Source organism: Pelobates fuscus, chromosome 10 (genome assembly GCF_036172605.1).
Source record: "Pelobates fuscus isolate aPelFus1 chromosome 10, aPelFus1.pri, whole genome shotgun sequence".
In the NCBI taxonomy this organism is placed as follows: domain Eukaryota; kingdom Metazoa; phylum Chordata; class Amphibia; order Anura; family Pelobatidae; genus Pelobates; species Pelobates fuscus.
Window position 1 is genome coordinate 18,308,322 of NC_086326.1, and position 19,675 is coordinate 18,327,996.

The following is a 19,675-nucleotide window of genomic DNA, read 5'->3' on the forward strand; positions in this document are numbered from 1 at the left end:
ATTCTTGGCTGATATCAGCATATCTAATGGCTAGTGTAGGAACTCACCTATTGAGGCTTGCCTTGACGTGGCAGGTGAGCTTATATATTCAAATGGCCATTAGAATAAAACTAAAGAGCCTCCATTTTGTTTAAATGTACCATGTATACTCGAGTATAAGCCGACCCGAATATAAGCCAAGCCCCTAATTTTACCCCAAAAAACTGGGAAAACTTATTGACTCGAGTATAAGACTAGGGTGGGAAATGCAGCAGCTATTGGTAAATTTCTAAATAAAATTAGATCCTAAAAAAATTATATTAATTGTTTATTTACAGTGTGTGTATATATATATATATATGAATGCAGTGTGTGTGTATGAATGCAATGTGTGAGTGCAGTGTGTGTGTGTATGAATGCAGTGTGTGTGTGTATGAATGCAGTGTGTGTGTGTATGAATGCAGTGTGTGTGTATGAATGCAGTGTGTGTATGAGTGCAGTGTGTGTATGAATGCAGTGTGTGTGTGTATGAGTGCAGTGTGTGTGTGTGAGTGCAGTGTGTGTGTGTGTATGAATGCAGTGTGTGTGTATGAATGCAGTGTGTGTGATGCAGAGTGTGATGCAGAGCCTTGGTGGGGGGTGGGCATTTTTATTATTATTTTTTAATTATTATAATTGTAATATTCATTTTATTTTTGTTATATTAATATTTTTTTAATTTTATTTTTATTATTTTTTCTTATTATTAATATTTTATTATTTAAATTTTTATTTATTTTTTCGTCCCCCCTCCCTGCTTGTTAGCTGGCCAGGGAGGGGGGCTCTCATTCCCTGGTGGTCCAGTGGTGTGCACTGTGTAGGAAGGGGCTGGCAGAGAGCTTTTATTTACCTCTCCTGCAGCTCCTGTCAGCTCCCTTCTCCTCCGCACCGGTCCGGTCAGCTCCAAGTGTAAGTTTTGCGAGCGCCGTGGGGTCATGGCGCGGCCGCGAGACTTACACTGGGACTTGCAGAGGGAGCTGACTGGACCGGCGCGGAGGAGAAGGGAGCTGACAGGAGCTGCAGTAGAGGTAAGTAAAAGCTTCCTGCCAGTCCCCCTCCTACACAGCCCCTTGTCTGTATTATGGCAATGTAAATTGCCATAATACAGACATTGACTCGAGTAGAAGTCGAGTTGGGGTTTTTCAGCACAAAAAATGTGCCGAAAAACTCGACTTATACTCGAGTATATACGGTACATAGGGATTTGGGCCAGAGCGCAGATAACATTCTCTTTGTTTTTAGTAAGCTGGCCTGTCTACTAAGGGCGATTTTTGTTGTGCTTATTTGCCGCCCTAATGATCACTATTAGGAAACAATAGGAGGCTGCCAGGTAGCCAATGACTGAAGTAGAGCACTTCCCATATGGTGTTAAATCAGATTTTTAGTCTCACTTTGCACACGTTTTTCTATGCAGAATTCCATTGTCCTGTCCACGGCTTTCCATTTTGTACTGATGAACACTGTGTGAAAGATAATGGCTCCCTCAAGATAGTATATTTAGTTAATTTCTTACCCATGTTGCCACATATCAAGTAGACGTATCACCTATGGTAAAAACTGCAAAATATGCAAAGACCACAAAAGTGAGTTTATGGTCAAAATAGGCAAAATGAATTTCTTCTTATTTTGAACTATAACCTGTTTAGGAAGTCTTTGTATGTGAAAATAGCACAATTTGAGAAAAATTCAATAAATTACAATTTGGGTGTTCACTGAAGGCAGTGTTGGTTGAATTCAGATTCAGTCTAAGTGTGAAAATGAACATATAGAAAAAATATAAATATAAACAGGGCCAAAACAAACAGCTCTCTGGCAATCTGTTCATTTACCGGATAGCACAAAGTACAAGTAGTCACTCTTTGAGATTTGATATAATCTACACCTGATATTTGGGAGTCAATAACCCCAAAGGTGTTCTATTGGCTGATCTGTACAGAATTACACACTAATGGATCCATCACTAGACATCTGGTTGCCTTATTTGAACTAATGTACCACCTTTGCCACATTATGTCCATTCTAACAGCCCACAAAACAAACAGCACTTATTGCATATGATCTACGTACTCAGTGTTCTAAGTAACTTCTTCCCCAAAGTTTCTTCTGTACTACAGCTCACTGTTGAATTTGTGACTATTTCAACACTGGAATTCTCTTGATCCATGCCAATACCACAACAATCTGTGTCTGTAATAAAAGAGTGGCTGTGAGTAGAAAGCTTGTAAATACATTTGTACAGTGAAAGTTCAATGTATCAATACATAATGAATACGTAAAACTTGACATCCTAATGTCTTGCTTCACTCCAGCACGAGGGATTTCACGAGTTGTCACAAGAGGTACTAGCTGCGCAATTTCACGAGTTGTCACAAGAGGTACTAGCTGCGCAATTTCACGAATTGTCACAAGAGGTACTAGCTGCGCAATTTCACGAGTTGTCACAAGCGGTACTAGCTGCGCAATTTCACGAGTTGTCACAAGAGGTACTAGCTGCGCAATTTCACGAGTTGTCACAAGAGGTACTAGCTGCGCAATTTCACAAGTTGTCACAAGCGGTACTAGCTGCGCAATTTCACAAGTTGTCACAAGCAGTACTAGCTGCGCAATTTCACAAGTTGTCACAAGAGGTACTAGCTCACTAATATAGAAGCACTCAATGCAGACACATGCTATGAATGGCAGTCTACTATGTTGTCGTTATCCAGAGACAGGGCACGTGTTAGCAATAAAATAACCAAATGCCCGAACTTACGATGTATTGTACAATTTGCATTATCTGCCAGTTCTTCTCTGATTCGAGGGATGTCTTCCATATGTAGAAATACAGAGTCATTAGGACTTTTCAACCCATCAGATTTGCTGCCTGCTGTTAAAACAACATACTTAATATTGTGCAAAAAAACAAAAACAAAAACACTACAAAGAGAAACTTTCCCCCATATACACATATGGATTTTGTTTTACATACAAATAAAATCCATGCTAGCAGGATTACTGTCAGGCCAATTAGATACATTATCCCTGGTAGGTGCTTTACACCTATGACTGCTCTAAGTTGTTGGCTAGCAAATCTTGCATTGATTTGAAGTGGTCTGGTGGTAGGTATCTGGATGTGCAGCATTTGTGCTTGATATGCTGTACATCCAGAGATATTTGCACTTGTGCACTGGGGGCTCGTTACACTCCCGGCACATGTGACTTTGGCAGCTCAGGACTCTGGAACTCAGAGTTCCGGACTGCCATATATAAATTTTGAGCAATATTTACATCTGTCGTCAGCGCACACTGGACACTGGCAACAGACTTTAACAATTTTCTCCCATGCAGGCATTGTGCTTGCAAGGGGAAGCTTCCTGTCCCCTCCCTTCATTATTTAAATTGTTTTTCTTTGTGTTCATTTGCAAATCAGGCTGTGCACATGCACTCTAAGCCTGTAAAACAGTCTAATTACAGGATAGCTTCTCATAGAGAAGCCTTTGAGTGGACCGCGCAAGGCCCTTGCTGACGTAAGATGGGTATAAATGACAAGACCTTTAGCCAGCACTGGAATACATGCACATTTATTTTTATACGGTTTATGGGGGGGGGGGGGGGGGGACATTTTAGTCCCAATACAGTAAACTTTTAAAAAGGGTTGAAGTAATTTGCACATCATGACAGAACATCAAAGGAGTTGTTGCTATTCTAAAATACAGTTTAATGAAAAGCTTTTTTAAAAGATGGGCAGATTTTTTTTTTAAGGATTTTCTCATCAACACAATAACATTTTGAAAAAGCAACCTTGTCTCCTCCCCTTAATATCACAGTGTAACTGACTAGTGCCATGCATTTACCATAACATTATGTTGTAAGACATCAGATTAATGTAAACCAATGTTTTTGAAATAAAAATAAGCAACATTACCAAAGCTGCTGTTCCTGTCGTGTGCCAAGGTGGCAGTGGTGTCATCTTTCGGAGATTCAGACACCCGGAGGTATTTTGTTGATTTTGTGCTATCGCCCTCGCTAAAGACTTCAATTTCTGGAGACTGAGGAGAGCTGTCCATGCGGCTGGCGGTCAGTGCATTTTGATACTGCTGCCTTGTAATCTGACACACAGAGAGACAATATGCAAATCCGGGACTTCTAATCAGAACAACAAAACCGGATGTCCATAGTACCAACTCTCCACAATTAAAGCAAAACTCCAACTTTTGTGATTTCCCTTAATATAAAATGTTTATGGAAAAAAAACTGCCATATTGTGTAGGAATTTCATTCAATCTTTAGGATGATCTACCTTTAAAGATTACATTTCAGGATTAATTGATTGCCATTGGTTGAATTACAAATAATCTACAAGTTCAGGTAAGAGCTTAAAATTCTACAAAAGTGGAAAGTGAATACTATTTGGTTTTGTTTCAATGTAAAGCAAACAGAACCAAAAAAGTTCTATGTCCCAGTATAGCGTCCGCACCCACCGCCCCCTGTATGTGGAGGACAGAGGGGAAAATGGTAGCGGGCGCTGCCCTGGAACAAATGTACCGAAATGAGACTCCAGATATCTCAAAGGGGCTTAACCCCTAATAAACAACAGAAAAACAACAATTAAGTATGCAAAAGAGTCTCAATGTAAGAATGAGACTATTTGCACATTCTGGAAAATCTATACAGCGTGGTAAAGTAAAAAATCCAAGGTTGACTGTCCAAACAATCTGGTAAAGATACTCTTATCAAATGAAGTATATGCAAAAAATCTTGCAGTCTGGTAAAGATACTATTATCAAACAAAGTATATACAAAAAATCCTGCAATCCCTTGCCAAAACAGAGTGCTAGGGGAGGTAGTAATGCTTGGTCTGTATCCTCACTTGACCCTATTCAAAAAAGCTTTATTGTGGTCTGCTCAGGGGTATAGATAACAGAGTAGCAGAATCTCCATCTACTATGCACCCCAGAAAAAGTCAATGTTAGTGTAAATAAATGCTCCAAAAATGAGCCATGTCCTTATCAGAGAGAGCGACAGAGATTTACACGGAAAATAAAGCGTCAGTCATAAACAGACTGGCAGTAGTAATTAATAAAGCCTCTCTCCCTGTAAAACTAACTAGACAGGCAAGGGAAAGAAAATAAGAAATAAAGTGAATAAATCAAATAGTGATCATGGTGTTACAGACACCAGTGCCCAGTGCAAAAAAACGAGAGGGTGCCCGACGTACGTTTCGGTGCTTAGGAGATGCACCTTCGTCAGGGGCTAAACTAAGACTGATATGGAGTCTCTTAAATACCCAAGTGCCAGAACTAATGCATACCTTGTGGCCAATTACGTGAGGATGTGTGTGTGCACAGCTGAATAATATCACTTAGTGGATGGACTCGGCAATTCCCGCCCCCCCATCCCCATGGTGATTGTGTACACATCCGGTCCCGATCACGTGACCATCTGTGCCGTACGTCACGTGACATACGTCACGTGACGTCAACCCCACCTGACACGTCCATCATGTGGTGTGTATCCGGCCAGCCTATATGGGCAGGGTTACCACAGCATTCCCACTTGTCTCCGCCCATCGAACTGCAGTGGGCGGACCCAAAACGTCCGTGTGGAATCAAAATAGTTAGCGATCCCAAAGGGGCAAAGTTGCCCAACATATATACTTGTGTCGATATCTACATGTGTCACTACCTAACCCGAGGTGGACACATGTAATATCGATGTGGTGTACTAAATAGAATGTCTGATCTCTGGGGTATGCCCTGGGTAAAATGTATAACAGTTGTTCATAATGTGATGGAAGCACATAGAGGAATATGGAAACATGTGGCAGGGTCTAAATGGACATCGGGTACCATGTGTGGGAATATCCATAACAGTATTATCTCCAGCCCATATGTATCCAATGCTATATATTAATGTAACCAATGTACTCCAAATAGATGATTCCTTAATAAGGGTATACCCTGGGACATTAATGAAAGACATTAGAAGGTGTGATCGGTCAGATACAAGCACAAGACTCTATCTTTAGGTACAGATGTGATAAATATAGTAGCGATAGTGCATCCATCTTGATTATACACAGTGGCCTTCAAGGTAAGCTACTCATTCTGTGACAGTCATGTCAAGATGCCAAAGAAGATAAAAAATAAAAAATGATTATTATACTTAAATTATACTAATAATATGTACATGTAATATAACAAAACACACGCTCTATTTACAAATTTACAAGTATACGATAAGCCAGTCCCAATGTCGATCCCAACTCATATATACCTTTAGCGTACATAGGTTGGGGACACGTTATTACAGCTCTACAATATCAGAACTCTGAGATGAAAGGTGTATATGAGAAACCCTCATTTAGACCAGAGGGAGACAGGGTTTTCAGCTTATAAATCCAGAAGCTCTCTCTTTGGAGTAGCTTCTTGTCCAGATCGCCACCTCTTGGTCCCAGTGTAACCCTCTCAATGCCACTAAATCTAATTCCTTCAGGTGACCCATCATGATACAGTTTCAGATGTTTTGAAACTGGGGTGTCAATTTGTCTTCTGGGGTTAACTGAGTTGACGTGTTCCCGTATTCTAAGTTTGAAGGGGCGAAAGGTTTTTCCCACATATAGTTTTTTACATGAGCAAGAGAGTAGATATATAAGGCCCTTGGACTGACAGTTGAAAAAGTTTTTTACTTTAAATTCCTGTGTACCAAGGGAATCTGAAAATGTTTTGGAGGGTCTGCGAATAAATCGACACGCCTTGCATCTCCCGCATTGGTATGTCCCTACCACTGGGGAATTTAGCCATGATGTTTTTTGCGGTGCGCTTTTTAAGTGGCTGGGGACCAACATATCCTTAATGTTGCGTCCCCTTCTTGCTGTCACCGAGGCCTTAGATGTAATAACCTTATGTATATGTGGATCCTGATGTAAGAGAGGCCAGAACCTATCCAAGACTTGCATAATTTGGTGCCAGCCGGCATCGAAGTTCCCTATGCATCTTATAGTTTCCTGTGCTGTCCCTAGATTGTGTTCACCCAGTAGATCCTGACGTTCCGACAGAAGAGCCCGTTTATATGCCTTCTTCAGGCATCTGTTCGGGTATCCCTTCTGTTTGAATTGGTACTGTAATACCTTGGCTTTTATTTTAAAATCTTCAAGGGTAGAGCAATTGCGTCTAAGGCGCAAGTACTGGCCAGTTGGAATACCTTTCTTAAGTGAGGGGGGGTGGTGGCTTGTCCAATTCAGTAAATTATTAGTTGCCGTTGGCTTACGGAACAGGGTGGAGGTAAGGAGACCTTCGTCTGTAAGTGAGATGGTGAGATCTAGAAAGTTAATTTTATTACCACCAATTTCACTTGTCAGTTTAAGATTAATGTTATTGGAATTTAAGATGTGGACGAATTCCAAAAACAACTCAGAGGTATCTGTCCATATGATCAATATATCATCGATATATCTTTTCCAAATGTTGATGTGTTTAGTGTATTTAACCATATGTTCAGTGAATACCATTGTGGTCTCCCACCACCCCAGGTGAAGGTTGGCATACGATGGGGCACAAGCCGTCCCCATCGCCGTGCCCCTCACCTGGTGGTAGAATTTGCCCTGAAAGATGAAATGGTTATGCGTTAGAATAAACTGCATCAAGTCCCGAACAAATTTGTTGTGTTGTAGTGAGACTACTGGTTTATCATCCAGAAGCGCTTTCATATGTTGTAAACCAACCTCATGTGGAATAGAGCTATACAAGCTCTCCACATCGAGGCTACATAGGATAGCATCACCACTGGTTTTTATTCCTTCAATGATTTTTAATGCGTGCTTCGTATCTTTTAGATATGAAGGAAGTTGAAGTACCAATTGTCTCACAATCTGATCCACATATAAGCTAATATTTTGGGTCAGATTCCCTCTGCCAGAGACTATGGGTCTCCCATTTAGCACCGGTTGCTGTTTATGAACTTTTGGGAGTGCATAGAATGTGGCAGTGACTGGATTTTTAACTAACATGAACTGATATTCATCCTTCGATATTAAGGAACTGGACAATGCCAAATCAAGAATTGTCTTTAGTTCAGCCAGGTATTTTTTGGTGGGATCACCCTTTAGGACTTCATACGTGTTACTGTCTCCAATTAGTCTCTGTACCATCGATACATAGTCGGGTTTATTTAGGATAACTGTATTCCCTCCTTTATCCGAGGGCTTAAATATTACATTGTCCAGGTCTTTGAGTTTTTTAAGGGACATACTTTCTTGAGGTGAGATGTTGCTATTGGGCTGGATTGGTAAGTCTTTTGGATTGATTTTGTCAATTTCGTTGCATGTCAGCTCCACGAATAGGTCTATGTATTTGAAATCCACTAAGTGTGGGGTGAACAGACTTTTCTTTTTTAATTGTGTGAAAGGGGGGGATCTATTATCAGGTTCATCATTAGAAATCAACAGATCCACTAGAGTATCCAGTGCACCCATGTCAGAAAGCTGTAAACCAAGGTCTTTAGCCCTTTTTTCATCTTTCATCCGATGAAATTTATGCAAGGCCAGTTTTCTGGCAAAGAGGTGTATGTCCTTTGTCCAACTAAACTTGTCAAAGCTAGAGACTGGGACAAAGGACATACCCCGCTGTAGAACCTGTATCTCTGTTTTAGTCGGGATGTAGGAGGATAGGTTAATAATCTGATTTTTAGCAGAGGTCTTATCTAATATCTTTTTCTTCTGAATTGTTGTGGTGGTCTGCCTCTGTATCTTGTCCGAGGAGCTAGGCTTTCCTCCATGTTGGGCTGTCCTAAAAAAGAAACCCCCCTTTTAAGTATACTTTTGGAGTTTCTTTCTAATGGGACAGACGTACTAGCTTTGGAGGAATCTGAATCTGAACCACTCGTCTCATATTCTGATGTAGAAATGGGTTCAGAAAAGCTCCTTCTAGGGTTTCTGTTCTTCCTATATACATTGCCACTCTTGAAATCATTATTATCTCTGATAAATTTGGAGTGTTTCCTGATCTTAATGTTTTGTTGGAATCTATCCAAATTGTTCTTTAGTTTTGTCTCTAATGACTCAAAATTAGGTTCATCTTTGAAAGCAGCAATCCTATCTATCTGCTCATCCACTTCTTTATTAACCCTTTCCAACCTTTTAGTTTCAAATTTACAAAGTATTTCCATAAACCTTTTGGAGCATATGCCAGCAGCTTCCTCCCATTCTTTTGTAAATTCTTCCTCCTCAATATGTGATGCTGGTATGTTTTGTACCCTTAAACCCCTCGGGATTAAATCTTTTTTCAAATAATTGTCTAGGGATGCAATTTCCCACCCTGTTTTGATCTGTTGTTGGAACAGGTTGGTCAGACGATTAAATGATGAAATGATGTTATCATTGTCTATAAGGTTTGTGAGGTCCTGATCTGAAAAAACTTTATCCGTGTCTCTGCACCAGACATCTCTTTTAGATTTGTCAAACAAAAAACTGGCCATCGTATACAGGAACGGTACTGTGGTATTGAAACCAAGTTAATAACAAAATAAAGCAAACAGAACCAAAAAAGTTCTATGTCCCAGTATAGCGTCCGCACCCACCGCCCCCTGTATGTGGAGGACAGAGGGGAAAATGGTAGCGGGCGCTGCCCTGGAACAAATGTACCGAAATGAAACTCCAGATATCTCAAAGGGGCTTAACCCCTAATAAACAACAGAAAAACAACAATTAAGTATGCAAAAGAGTCTCAATGTAAGAATGAGACTATTTGCACATTCTGGAAAATCTATACAGCGTGGTAAAGTAAAAAATCCAAGGTTGACTGTCCAAACAATCTGGTAAAGATACTCTTATCAAATGAAGTATATGCAAAAAATCTTGCAGTCTGGTAAAGATACTATTATCAAACAAAGTATATACAAAAAGTCCTGCAATCCCTTGCCAAAACAGAGTGCTAGGGGAGGTAGTAATGCTTGGTCTGTATCCTCACTTGACCCTTTTTTAATTTTTTATCTTCTTTGGCATCTTGACATGACTGTCACAGAATGAGTAGCTTACCTTGAAGGCCACTGTGTATAATCAAGATGGATGCACTATCTCTACTATATTTATCACATCTGTACCTAAAGATAGAGTCTTGTGCTTGTATCTGACCGATCACACCTTCTAATGTCTTTCATTAATGTCCCAGGGTATACCCTTATTAAGGAATCATCTATTTGGAGTACATTGGTTACATTAATATATAGCATTGGATACATATGGGCTGGAGATAATACTGTTATGGATATTCCCACACATGGTACCCGATGTCCATTTAGACCCTGCCACATGTTTCCATATTCCTCTATGTGCTTCCATCACATTATGAACAACTGTTATACATTTTACCCAGGGCATACCCCAGAGATCAGACATTCTATTTAGTACACCACATCGATATTACATGTGTCCACCTCGGGTTAGGTAGTGACACATGTAGATATCGACACAAGTATATATGTTGGGCAACTTTGCCCCTTTGGGATCGCTAACTATTTTGATTCCACACGGACGTTTTGGGTCCGCCCACTGCAGTTCGATGGGCGGAGACAAGTGGGAATGCTGTGGTAACCCTGCCCATATAGGCTGGCCGGATACACACCACATGATGGACGTGTCAGGTGGGGTTGACGTCACGTGACGTATGTCACGTGACGTACGGCACAGATGGTCACGTGATCGGGACCGGATGTGTACACAATCACCATGGGGATGGGGGGGGCGGGAATTGCCGAGTCCATCCACTAAGTGATATTATTCAGCTGTGCACACACACATCCTCACGTAATTGGCCACAAGGTATGCATTAGTTCTGGCACTTGGGTATTTAAGAGACTCCATATCAGTCTTAGTTTAGCCCCTGACGAAGGTGCATCTCCTAAGCACCGAAACGTACGTCGGGCACCCTCTCGTTTTTTTGCACTGGGCACTGGTGTCTGTAACACCATGATCACTATTTGATTTATTCACTTTATTTCTTATTTTCTTTCCCTTGCCTGTCTAGTTAGTTTTACAGGGAGAGAGGCTTTATTAATTACTACTGCCAGTCTGTTTATGACTGACACTTCATTTTCTGTGTAAATCTCTGTCGCTCTCTCTGATAAGGACATGGCTCATTTTTGGAGCATTTATTTACACTAACATTTACTTTTTCTGGGGTGCATAGTAGATGGAGATTCTGCTACTCTGTTATCTATACCCCTGAGCAGACCACAATAAAGCTTTTTTGAATAGGGTCAAGTGAGGATACAGACCAAGCATTACTACCTCCCCTAGCACTCTGTTTTGGCAAGGGATTGCAGGATTTTTTGCATATACTTTGTTTGATAATAGTATCTTTACCAGACTGCAAGATTTTTTGCATATACTTCATTTGATAAGAGTATCTTTACCAGATTGTTTGGACAGTCAACCTTGGATTTTTTACTTTACCACGCTGTATAGATTTTCCAGAATGTGCAAATAGTCTCATTCTTACATTGAGACTCTTTTGCATACTTAATTGTTGTTTTTCTTTTGTTTCAATGATCTATTATAATATTCATCTGCTTATACAGAGGGCTTTATCTCCTCCTGGGATCACTGTATTTTTTCACACTATTAAACTTGAAAGGATGAAGGGTTCTCATTGGACCTCGCAAGAAAGAACTTCTAACCTTCATGCAACAGTCAACCCTCCACAGCAGCAATCTTACTTGAAGTGGACCGGTCAATGTTACTTGAAGTGGACCTGTCAATCTTACTTGAAGTGGACCTGTCAATCTTACTTGAAGTGGACCTATCAATCTTACTTGAAGTGGACCTATCAATCTTACTTGAAGTGGACCTATCAATCATACTTGAAGAGGACCCGTCAATCTTACTTGAAGTGGGCCCGTCAATCTTACTTGAAGTGGACCTGTCAATCTTACTTGAAGTGGACCGGTCAATCTTACTTGAAGTGGACCGGTCAATCTTACTTGAAGTGGACCTGTCAATCTTACTTGAAGTGGACCGGTCAATCTTACTTGAAGTGGACCGGTCAATCTTACTTGAAGTGGACCTGTCAATCTTACTTGAAGTGGACCTATCAATCTTACTTGAAGTGGACCTATCAATCATACTTGAAGAGGACCCGTCAATCTTACTTGAAGTGGACCGGTCAATCTTACTTGAAGTGGACCGGTCAATCTTACTTGAAGTGAACCGGTCAATCTTACATGAAGTGGACCGGTCAATCTTACATGAAGTGGACCGGTCAATCTTACTTGAAGTGGACCTGTCAATCTTACTTGAAGTGGACCTGTCAATCTTACTTGAAGTGGACCTATCAATCATACTTGAAGAGGACCCGTCAATCTTACTTGAAGTGGACCTATCAATCTTACTTGAAGTGGACCTGTCAATCTTACTTGAAGTGGACCTGTCAATCTTACTTGAAGTGGACCTATCAATCTTACTTGAAGTGGACCTATCAATCTTACTTGAAGTGGACCTATCAATCATACTTGAAGAGGACCCGTCAATCTTACTTGAAGTGGGCCCGTCAATCTTACTTGAAGTGGACCTGTCAATCTTACTTGAAGTGGACCGGTCAATCTTACTTGAAGTGGACCGGTCAATCTTACTTGAAGTGGACCTGTCAATCTTACTTGAAGTGGACCTGTCAATCTTACTTGAAGTGGACCGGTCAATCTTACTTGAAGTGGACCGGTCAATCTTACTTGAAGAGGACCCGTCAATCTTACTTGAAGTGGACCTATCAATCTTACTTGAAGTGGACCTATCAATCATACTTGAAGAGGACCCGTCAATCTTACTTGAAGTGGACCGGTCAATCTTACTTGAAGTGGACCGGTCAATCTTACTTGAAGTGGACCGGTCAATCTTACTTGAAGTGAACCGGTCAATCTTACATGAAGTGGACCGGTCAATCTTACTTGAAGTGGACCTGTCAATCTTACTTGAAGTGGACCTGTCAATCTTACTTGAAGTGGACCTATCAATCATACTTGAAGAGGACCTATCATTCTTACTTGAAGTGGACCTGTCAATCTTACTTGAAGTGGACCGGTCAATCTTACTTGAAGTGGACCGGTCAATCTTACTTGAAGTGGACCTGTCCATTTAAGTTTTTCATAATGATTAAAAGTTAAGGAAAATAAATCGCTATTTACTGTGCTGGAATATAACTGAGACTTCACTGCAATAGTCGATATACACTGATTTTATACTGGTTAATTTCTGCATGTCTTTCCTTAATTTGTCCCATCAGCTGTCACGTGTATCTACTTGGGCAATAGATGCTCATGGCATTTCATAAACTCCCATTCAGTATCTTCACTCATGGATTAGAGTACAAAGTACCATGGAGAGAGAGAGCTGGACGTGAGTGGCTCATATGTTCTCCTATACAATACATTAATGCAGGGTTATATGTCAAAGTACAATAGCAAAGTGAAAGGTTACCTTAACAAACTGCACATCACACAGGATGTGTACAGAGTAATCAGGGATGTAAAGATTGTTGTTGCTGTTGCTTAACTGATTGTTGCTGCCCCCATAGTCATTGCGCTCTCTGTTAGGGGATTCAGAACGGTTCAAACCACTGCAGCGAGAAGGGGATCTGTTTACTACTGTCATCACAGGAGGCCGGGGAACAAACAACAGGATAAGGAGAAGAGAGCAAAAGAATGTTTACTTAGCATGGTACTGTAATACTGAAACATGGCTTGCCTAACTTAAACAGAGTATTACTATGCAGAAATTTATGGGGATCACGGGCAAACAATGACTCCGTATATATATTGCATTAAACACTTGGTATCTACATGTTCCCTAAATTATGTTGTACAGCACAGAAATTAGATTTTACTACAGAGAAAAATACATCTGACTTGAGTAATGTTTTACATCTATGCTGGTGGCAAAGACACAACTCACTAAATTGAGAATTACCAGAATTCTAAATTAATTTCAAATCGAAAAAACAGTATACTTTGGCCTATACTTAGAAATTCACTTTGAATTCCTGACATTTAACAATTTGGAGAATTACCCTATATGTGACACATATTCAATTTGTAAGCGACACCTATTTTAAAATATGATTTTTATCCTCATTACAAATATAAAGTAATATAGAGACAATAAGCAAATGCACAAAAACACTCTACGAAACAATGTTTGCTTTAAAAAAAAATGGATGGCATTTGTTTTAGTTATGATGCATATTAATTACGTTTAAATTTACTATCTACACCAAGGAAGGCTGCATTTAAAATATTTAAAAGGAAGCAAGGTGAATGGTTAGTGTAGGACCCACCTAAAAGGTTTGCCTTGACGTGGCAGGTGGGCATTCAGTCTAATGGCCATTGGAGTAACTAAATACCCTCCATTTGTTTAAATATGCAGAGGGATTTTGGAAAGAGAGCAGGTAACTTTTTTTTTTCTTTGGTTTTTACTGTATGTATTGGGGCTGATGTGTACTGTGGTCGTTGCGGATGCCCAGGAGTAATGGGAGTGAGCACATGACTTGTCTTTTTGTATTTGTATTAACTTTTTGTATCACACAGCTATATTACAATGCTGCCGCCCATCCCATGTGTTCCCTATTAAACCCTTAAGGACACAACTTCATAAATAAAAGGGAATCATGACGGAATATTTCCGTCACGTGTCCTTAAGGGGTTAAGGGTTAATAAGCATGTAGGGGTGTATATAAAAATACAATGTGGTGGAATCTCGGTAAAAATAAATTTAGTAGGCCGAGATTACCACGTGGCATGTGTACGTGCATATGCTGACGTATCGATCAGTTGGTTGCACGAGGCAAGATACGATCAGTACTGTACGGAGCATGTGCAAGAATACAGGATATAGTATTCCCCTCCTCCATTGTGCTGGACAGGCCATGCGGTCAAGCAGGAAGTTAATTCTTATTTGTATTGATTGGTCAAGAGAATGTGCGGGTGGAGCTTAATATGGGAGGAGTTATGTGCCTATATAAGGAGCCTGCACTATTGTCCGGGGCTCAGAACTTGCTGTATTTTGGTGACATTAGTCCCTCTGAGTCCCGATCGGTGATCCAATAAAGAATCTCTTCCTTCCTGAAGAAACCTGTGTCCATCTCTCTGTGCTTGGCTTCCGTCAGTTTCTCCGGTATCAACCCCTCCCTGTCTCATTAGAGATATCTTTGCCAGAAGCTCAAGGAAGCAAGGTGAATGGTTAGTGTAGGACCCAAAGAGGTTTGCCTTTACGTGGCAGGTGGGCATTCCCTCTAATGGCCATTGGAGTAACTAAATAGCCTCCATTCATTTAAACATATATAGGGATTTGGGAAAGAGCGCAGGTAACTTTTTTTTCTTCTTCTTTGGTTTTTACTGCATTTAAAATATACTATTTTTCATACCGTCTAAAATAGCAATGTAAACATGTTTGTTTTGTTTTCCCTGTTTTCACAATAGCTATACTGGTTTAGGATTTGCTAATTACATTGCTGGCATTTTACATATTTGTTGATATAGGATCAGTATACATCTGTGCTTAGGCAACATAAACTGAATTTGACCACATGGCATGAGGCTCATATTTTGCTTTATCCTTTCTTTAAAAAAACTCCACAGCAGCAGAGAAAATATCATAGCAATCGAAAAAACTTTCAGAAACAACAATGGCTTACAAGCCCTGGACAGGGACCTAAGCACCTTGTGTCTTTGCTGCTCCACTGGGTCAGGTCAGAGTAATTTGTCTCTCTTGTTTCTTCTACTATTATTGATATTCATGTTGAACTGTGAGCTTTGTTTCTGCATCTAGGATCCCTACTTGTTCTGGGGTTGTTTAGGCTCTGGGGTCCCTTCCGGTTGGTGCCCTCTCCCCTTCTCTATGGTTCTTGGACTTTCTCTCTGCTGTTTCCTTAGCGTTTTTGGAGTGGGAAGCCTGAGGGTGGGTGTCCCTTAGTTTTCCCCCTATCTGGGTATTTGGCCGGCTCTTCTTGGGCCGGATCGTTCAGGGTCTGCAAACCATTGCAGGCTGCTACCATCTAAGATCGCGTTCTGCCACCATCCAGTGGATCCTGGTGCCTTCTCCTTTTGGTTTAGTGCGGCCAGGCGGCCCTGGTTCCCACTCCTATTCTCCTCATCCTGATTGCCATGGGTCCGGAAGCAGCAGCTTCGTTACAGCTTGAGCTGCATAATTTGCTGGTCCCCTCTTGGGCCCTGGTGATCTTTAGGATATGGGATAGTCCTGCGGCAAGTGGGGAACCCTCCTGTCCTGGTACCTGTCCTCTGTGGCCCTGTCCATTCCGCTTCTTAGGCAGAACCCTCTACTGCCACTACTGCCATGCAGCCTGAGGTGAACCCTCTCAGCCCATTGCCATCAGACAAAGGTAGTTTACCTTTCTGCCTCAGTTCAGCCCTTTGGTGTGTCACCAAGCTTCTGAAACCTGTAGTAGGTAACTTGACAGCTCTGGGAATTTGCTGTTTCGTCTACTAAGACTATCTTGTGCAGTTTTGTTCGGAAGCTTTGAGACTGCCGCGTGAGATGTGGTTCGTGGTGCAGTTCTTGGAGTTTACCAGCTTTGTTGTAAATCGGTGCAAGCACACTCTGGTTCCTTCCTGGCCAGTTCAGTTTCAAGATCGACTGCATGTGTCCTTCAGACCCTTGTTGTGACCCTTGTATGGTCCCAATCACAAAGGAGGTTTGAGGAGAGCTGCGTTGGTGGCTAAAGAACATGCAGGCCTGGAACGGCAGGAGCACCCTTGGTCCATTCAGGAAAGCGCCCTTCACATAAATTGTCTGGATCTGCTGGTGGGCTTATAATCCATTCACAGCCTTGCAAGAGGCATGTCAAACTGTTGCCTCCTGCTTCGGATGAACAATGTATCAGCGGTGAGATACATCAACCACCTGTGATGCACTAGCTTGCAAGCTCTGACGGACATCACAAGGAAATATAAGACTAGGGTCTGAAACACATCATCATCACCCTAAGGACAGAATACCTTTCCAGAGAAACAAATCTCACCGCAGATTGGTTTTCCATTTATGGGAGGGCCGCATGCAACTGAAAGCTGGATGTAAAGGTATTCTCTCTCCTCTTGTCCCTTCGAAGCCCAGTTTTTCTGAATTTGTTCGCATCCATGACCAACAACCAGAGTCCAGCCTTCTTCTGTTGGATCCAAACTGCATGGCTGTGGATGCCTTCTTTCAAGACTGGTTGCCTTAAAGGGCTTTATTGCAAAATATGAGTTTCTTGTCATGTGGGGAAATTGAAGAGCATGCTAGTTTCAGTGTACCTATAATCTTAATGACAAGTATTTTCCCTCCCTTATCCCCCCTCCTCCCCATTTATTTTGTCTTTCTTGCACTGTTGGGGCGAGTTGAGTTATCCTCATCATTTTCAGATTATGCTTGATGATTGCCATGTCATTGCTTACTTGATGCGTTTGCTGTATGGTTAACGATTTCTGACTCATTTTCATCGCTGATCAGTTATTTCACATTTTTATTTTCGTTTCAGCTTGAGCTGCTGCAAGAGTCGTATTGTCTTTGGCTCCTATGTGTGCTGTGAGCTTAATGGTCCAGTTTTGTATCATGATGATCTTTCGGAGTTTGTTTGTTCTAATGCATTTTTGGTCTACGTTTTCTCCATTTTAGCATCAAAAAAGAGGAAGTGCTTAGGACACTATCCAGTATTTGTAAGCTGTTTTTGTTTCTGATTGGTTTTTCTGTTATGCTATTATCTTTGCTGATGTAAAGTTTAGTAAAGAAAGGGTAATGCAAAATACTGGCCTCCTGTCATTATTAAAATTAAATTATAGGTACAATAAATCTAGCATAATCTTTAAATATGTCTAGAAGGACACAGGATTGATATAGTTTGTTCAATAAGCAATTATGACAAATCTGCATGACAAAGGGAAATTTATACTTTCAAAAATATTCCTGCCAACTTCCCTTTTGTGCTTTTTCAATCTTAAAATATATTACCAACACCGAACCAAGGTTGTTTTTTGTTCACAATCCCATTTAAAAAATTGAGATTTTAATAAGAGATTATTGTTGTCGACGCCATATTACCTGAATTATTCATTGTAAAAATTAACTCTATAAGTGTAATTTTAGCCCTTGCCACATTATAGATTTTTTCTGATTGTTCCATACATCACAAGAACAAAAATGATTTCCCCCTCTTTCAAAATGATGCGGGTGACATTTTTTAGCCAAGACAATAGCTTCTTGTATTCCACGTGCAGAATCTGGGAATAATATTCGAGATTTTATCTATTTTATAGGGAAACATCAGTGAAACTTGAAATATAATGAGAATTCTTAAAATCCAACTGTGCAAAGTCTTCAAACAGTCTGGAAATATTTCAATGTTCAATGGGTCTTTGTTTAGTTGGATTTAAACATTGCTGGTTCCACAATTATGAATGCAAACACTTATTAAAAGTGACATGTTGCCAAGTTCTGTAGATTTAATGAATTACATGGACTTAAAGGTAATTATCACAGAAAACTTATTATATTAATATATTATTTTAATATATATGGCTCTCAAAGATGGATTGGCCATAGCATAGTTTAATATATATTAAGGGTTTGACACCCTCTTCCAAACCCTCTTGAAAACACAAATGAAGAAAGGGTCAGTTCCTTTCTCTAAACAGAACTTATCAGGCTGCCTTCGGTGTTGCTAACAGTAAGACCAACTGCTCTTTGCAGAATACTCAGGGACACATCAGCGTAGAATGGAGCAAAAAAAAATAATTGGTACCCTAATACGTTTTAAACTAATAGCTATGGCTATTACAGTTTGCATTGTGTATACGTATTTGACATATGCTACAGCATTTAATTTTTATTTCATCATATTCAGCATTTTATATACACTTTATAATGTTGTGTGGAGTAATGAAATAGAAATACAGTTTTAAGCAGTTGACATAGGAACATTTTAAAAACATTATTTCAACCCATTTTCAGGTGATCTAAGAACAGAGCCATGCATTGTTTACCTGGGGAGCCAGCCAAAGATTCCCCTCTGCTGAAAGCGAAGGTACGAGATACCGACACGGGTACTAAGAGGGCAAGGCAAAATTTTGAATAAAATTGTTGTGGGGTAAAACATTAAAACGAGGACAGAGAGGACACAAACAAACATACAGGGAGAATTAGGAAATAATGTAAGTGGAAAATGAGTAATGTTTCACAGACCACTCTTATATTGCAAGGATAGCCTTACAATACCACTGAGCTTCACATCGCACAATATGTCAAACATCTATCAACTTAAAGAATGCCAGAAGCTAACATAGCAGGGGCTTGAAAATGGGTTGCTTATTTGAAGTTGTGCAAAACTAAAAATCTATTTGGTGTAAGCCCTTTCAAGCATAGAAAGGATTGCCTGTGTTTTGTTCTATAAGTCAGTCCTTCCATGAAGTATTGTATAAAATAATTTAATGAAATAAATATTAGCACAGCCTATGAATCAAGTGCCGTAGGTGTTTCTCGTTTGTTTGTTTTTTCCTTTTTCTCTTAGAGTTTGGCATTTCTGTTTGTATGCCGTGCTAAGTAGTATTTCAGTAAATTATTGTTTTGGTCTTTTTAAATTTGATTGAGTTTGGATTTAGTCCAGGTTGGAGAAGTTTAATAAATCAAGTTTCAGATATACGTTAT

General features: G+C 40.3%; 1 protein-coding gene across 8 annotated transcripts in view; it reads right to left on the reverse strand.

Annotated features, from left to right (window-relative positions):
• Positions 1–19,675, reverse strand: part of CNNM1 (cyclin and CBS domain divalent metal cation transport mediator 1) — a 34,900-nt gene that overhangs the window by 3,160 nt on the left and 12,065 nt on the right. For 2 of the 8 annotated variants that reach the window (XM_063435244.1, XM_063435241.1), the window contains exons 7-11: positions 19,015–19,077; positions 13,463–13,629; positions 3,923–4,106; positions 2,771–2,884; positions 2,086–2,205 (exon numbers count right to left, since the gene is read on the reverse strand). In XM_063435244.1, the coding sequence (XP_063291314.1) occupies positions 2,086–2,205; positions 2,771–2,884; positions 3,923–4,106; positions 13,463–13,629; positions 19,015–19,077 (648 nt within the window). The remainder of the gene's footprint in view (positions 1–2,085; positions 2,206–2,770; positions 2,885–3,922; positions 4,107–13,462; positions 13,630–19,014; positions 19,078–19,675) is intronic. The other 6 variants (XM_063435245.1, XM_063435242.1, XM_063435243.1 and 3 more) reach the window with 6 other exon arrangements.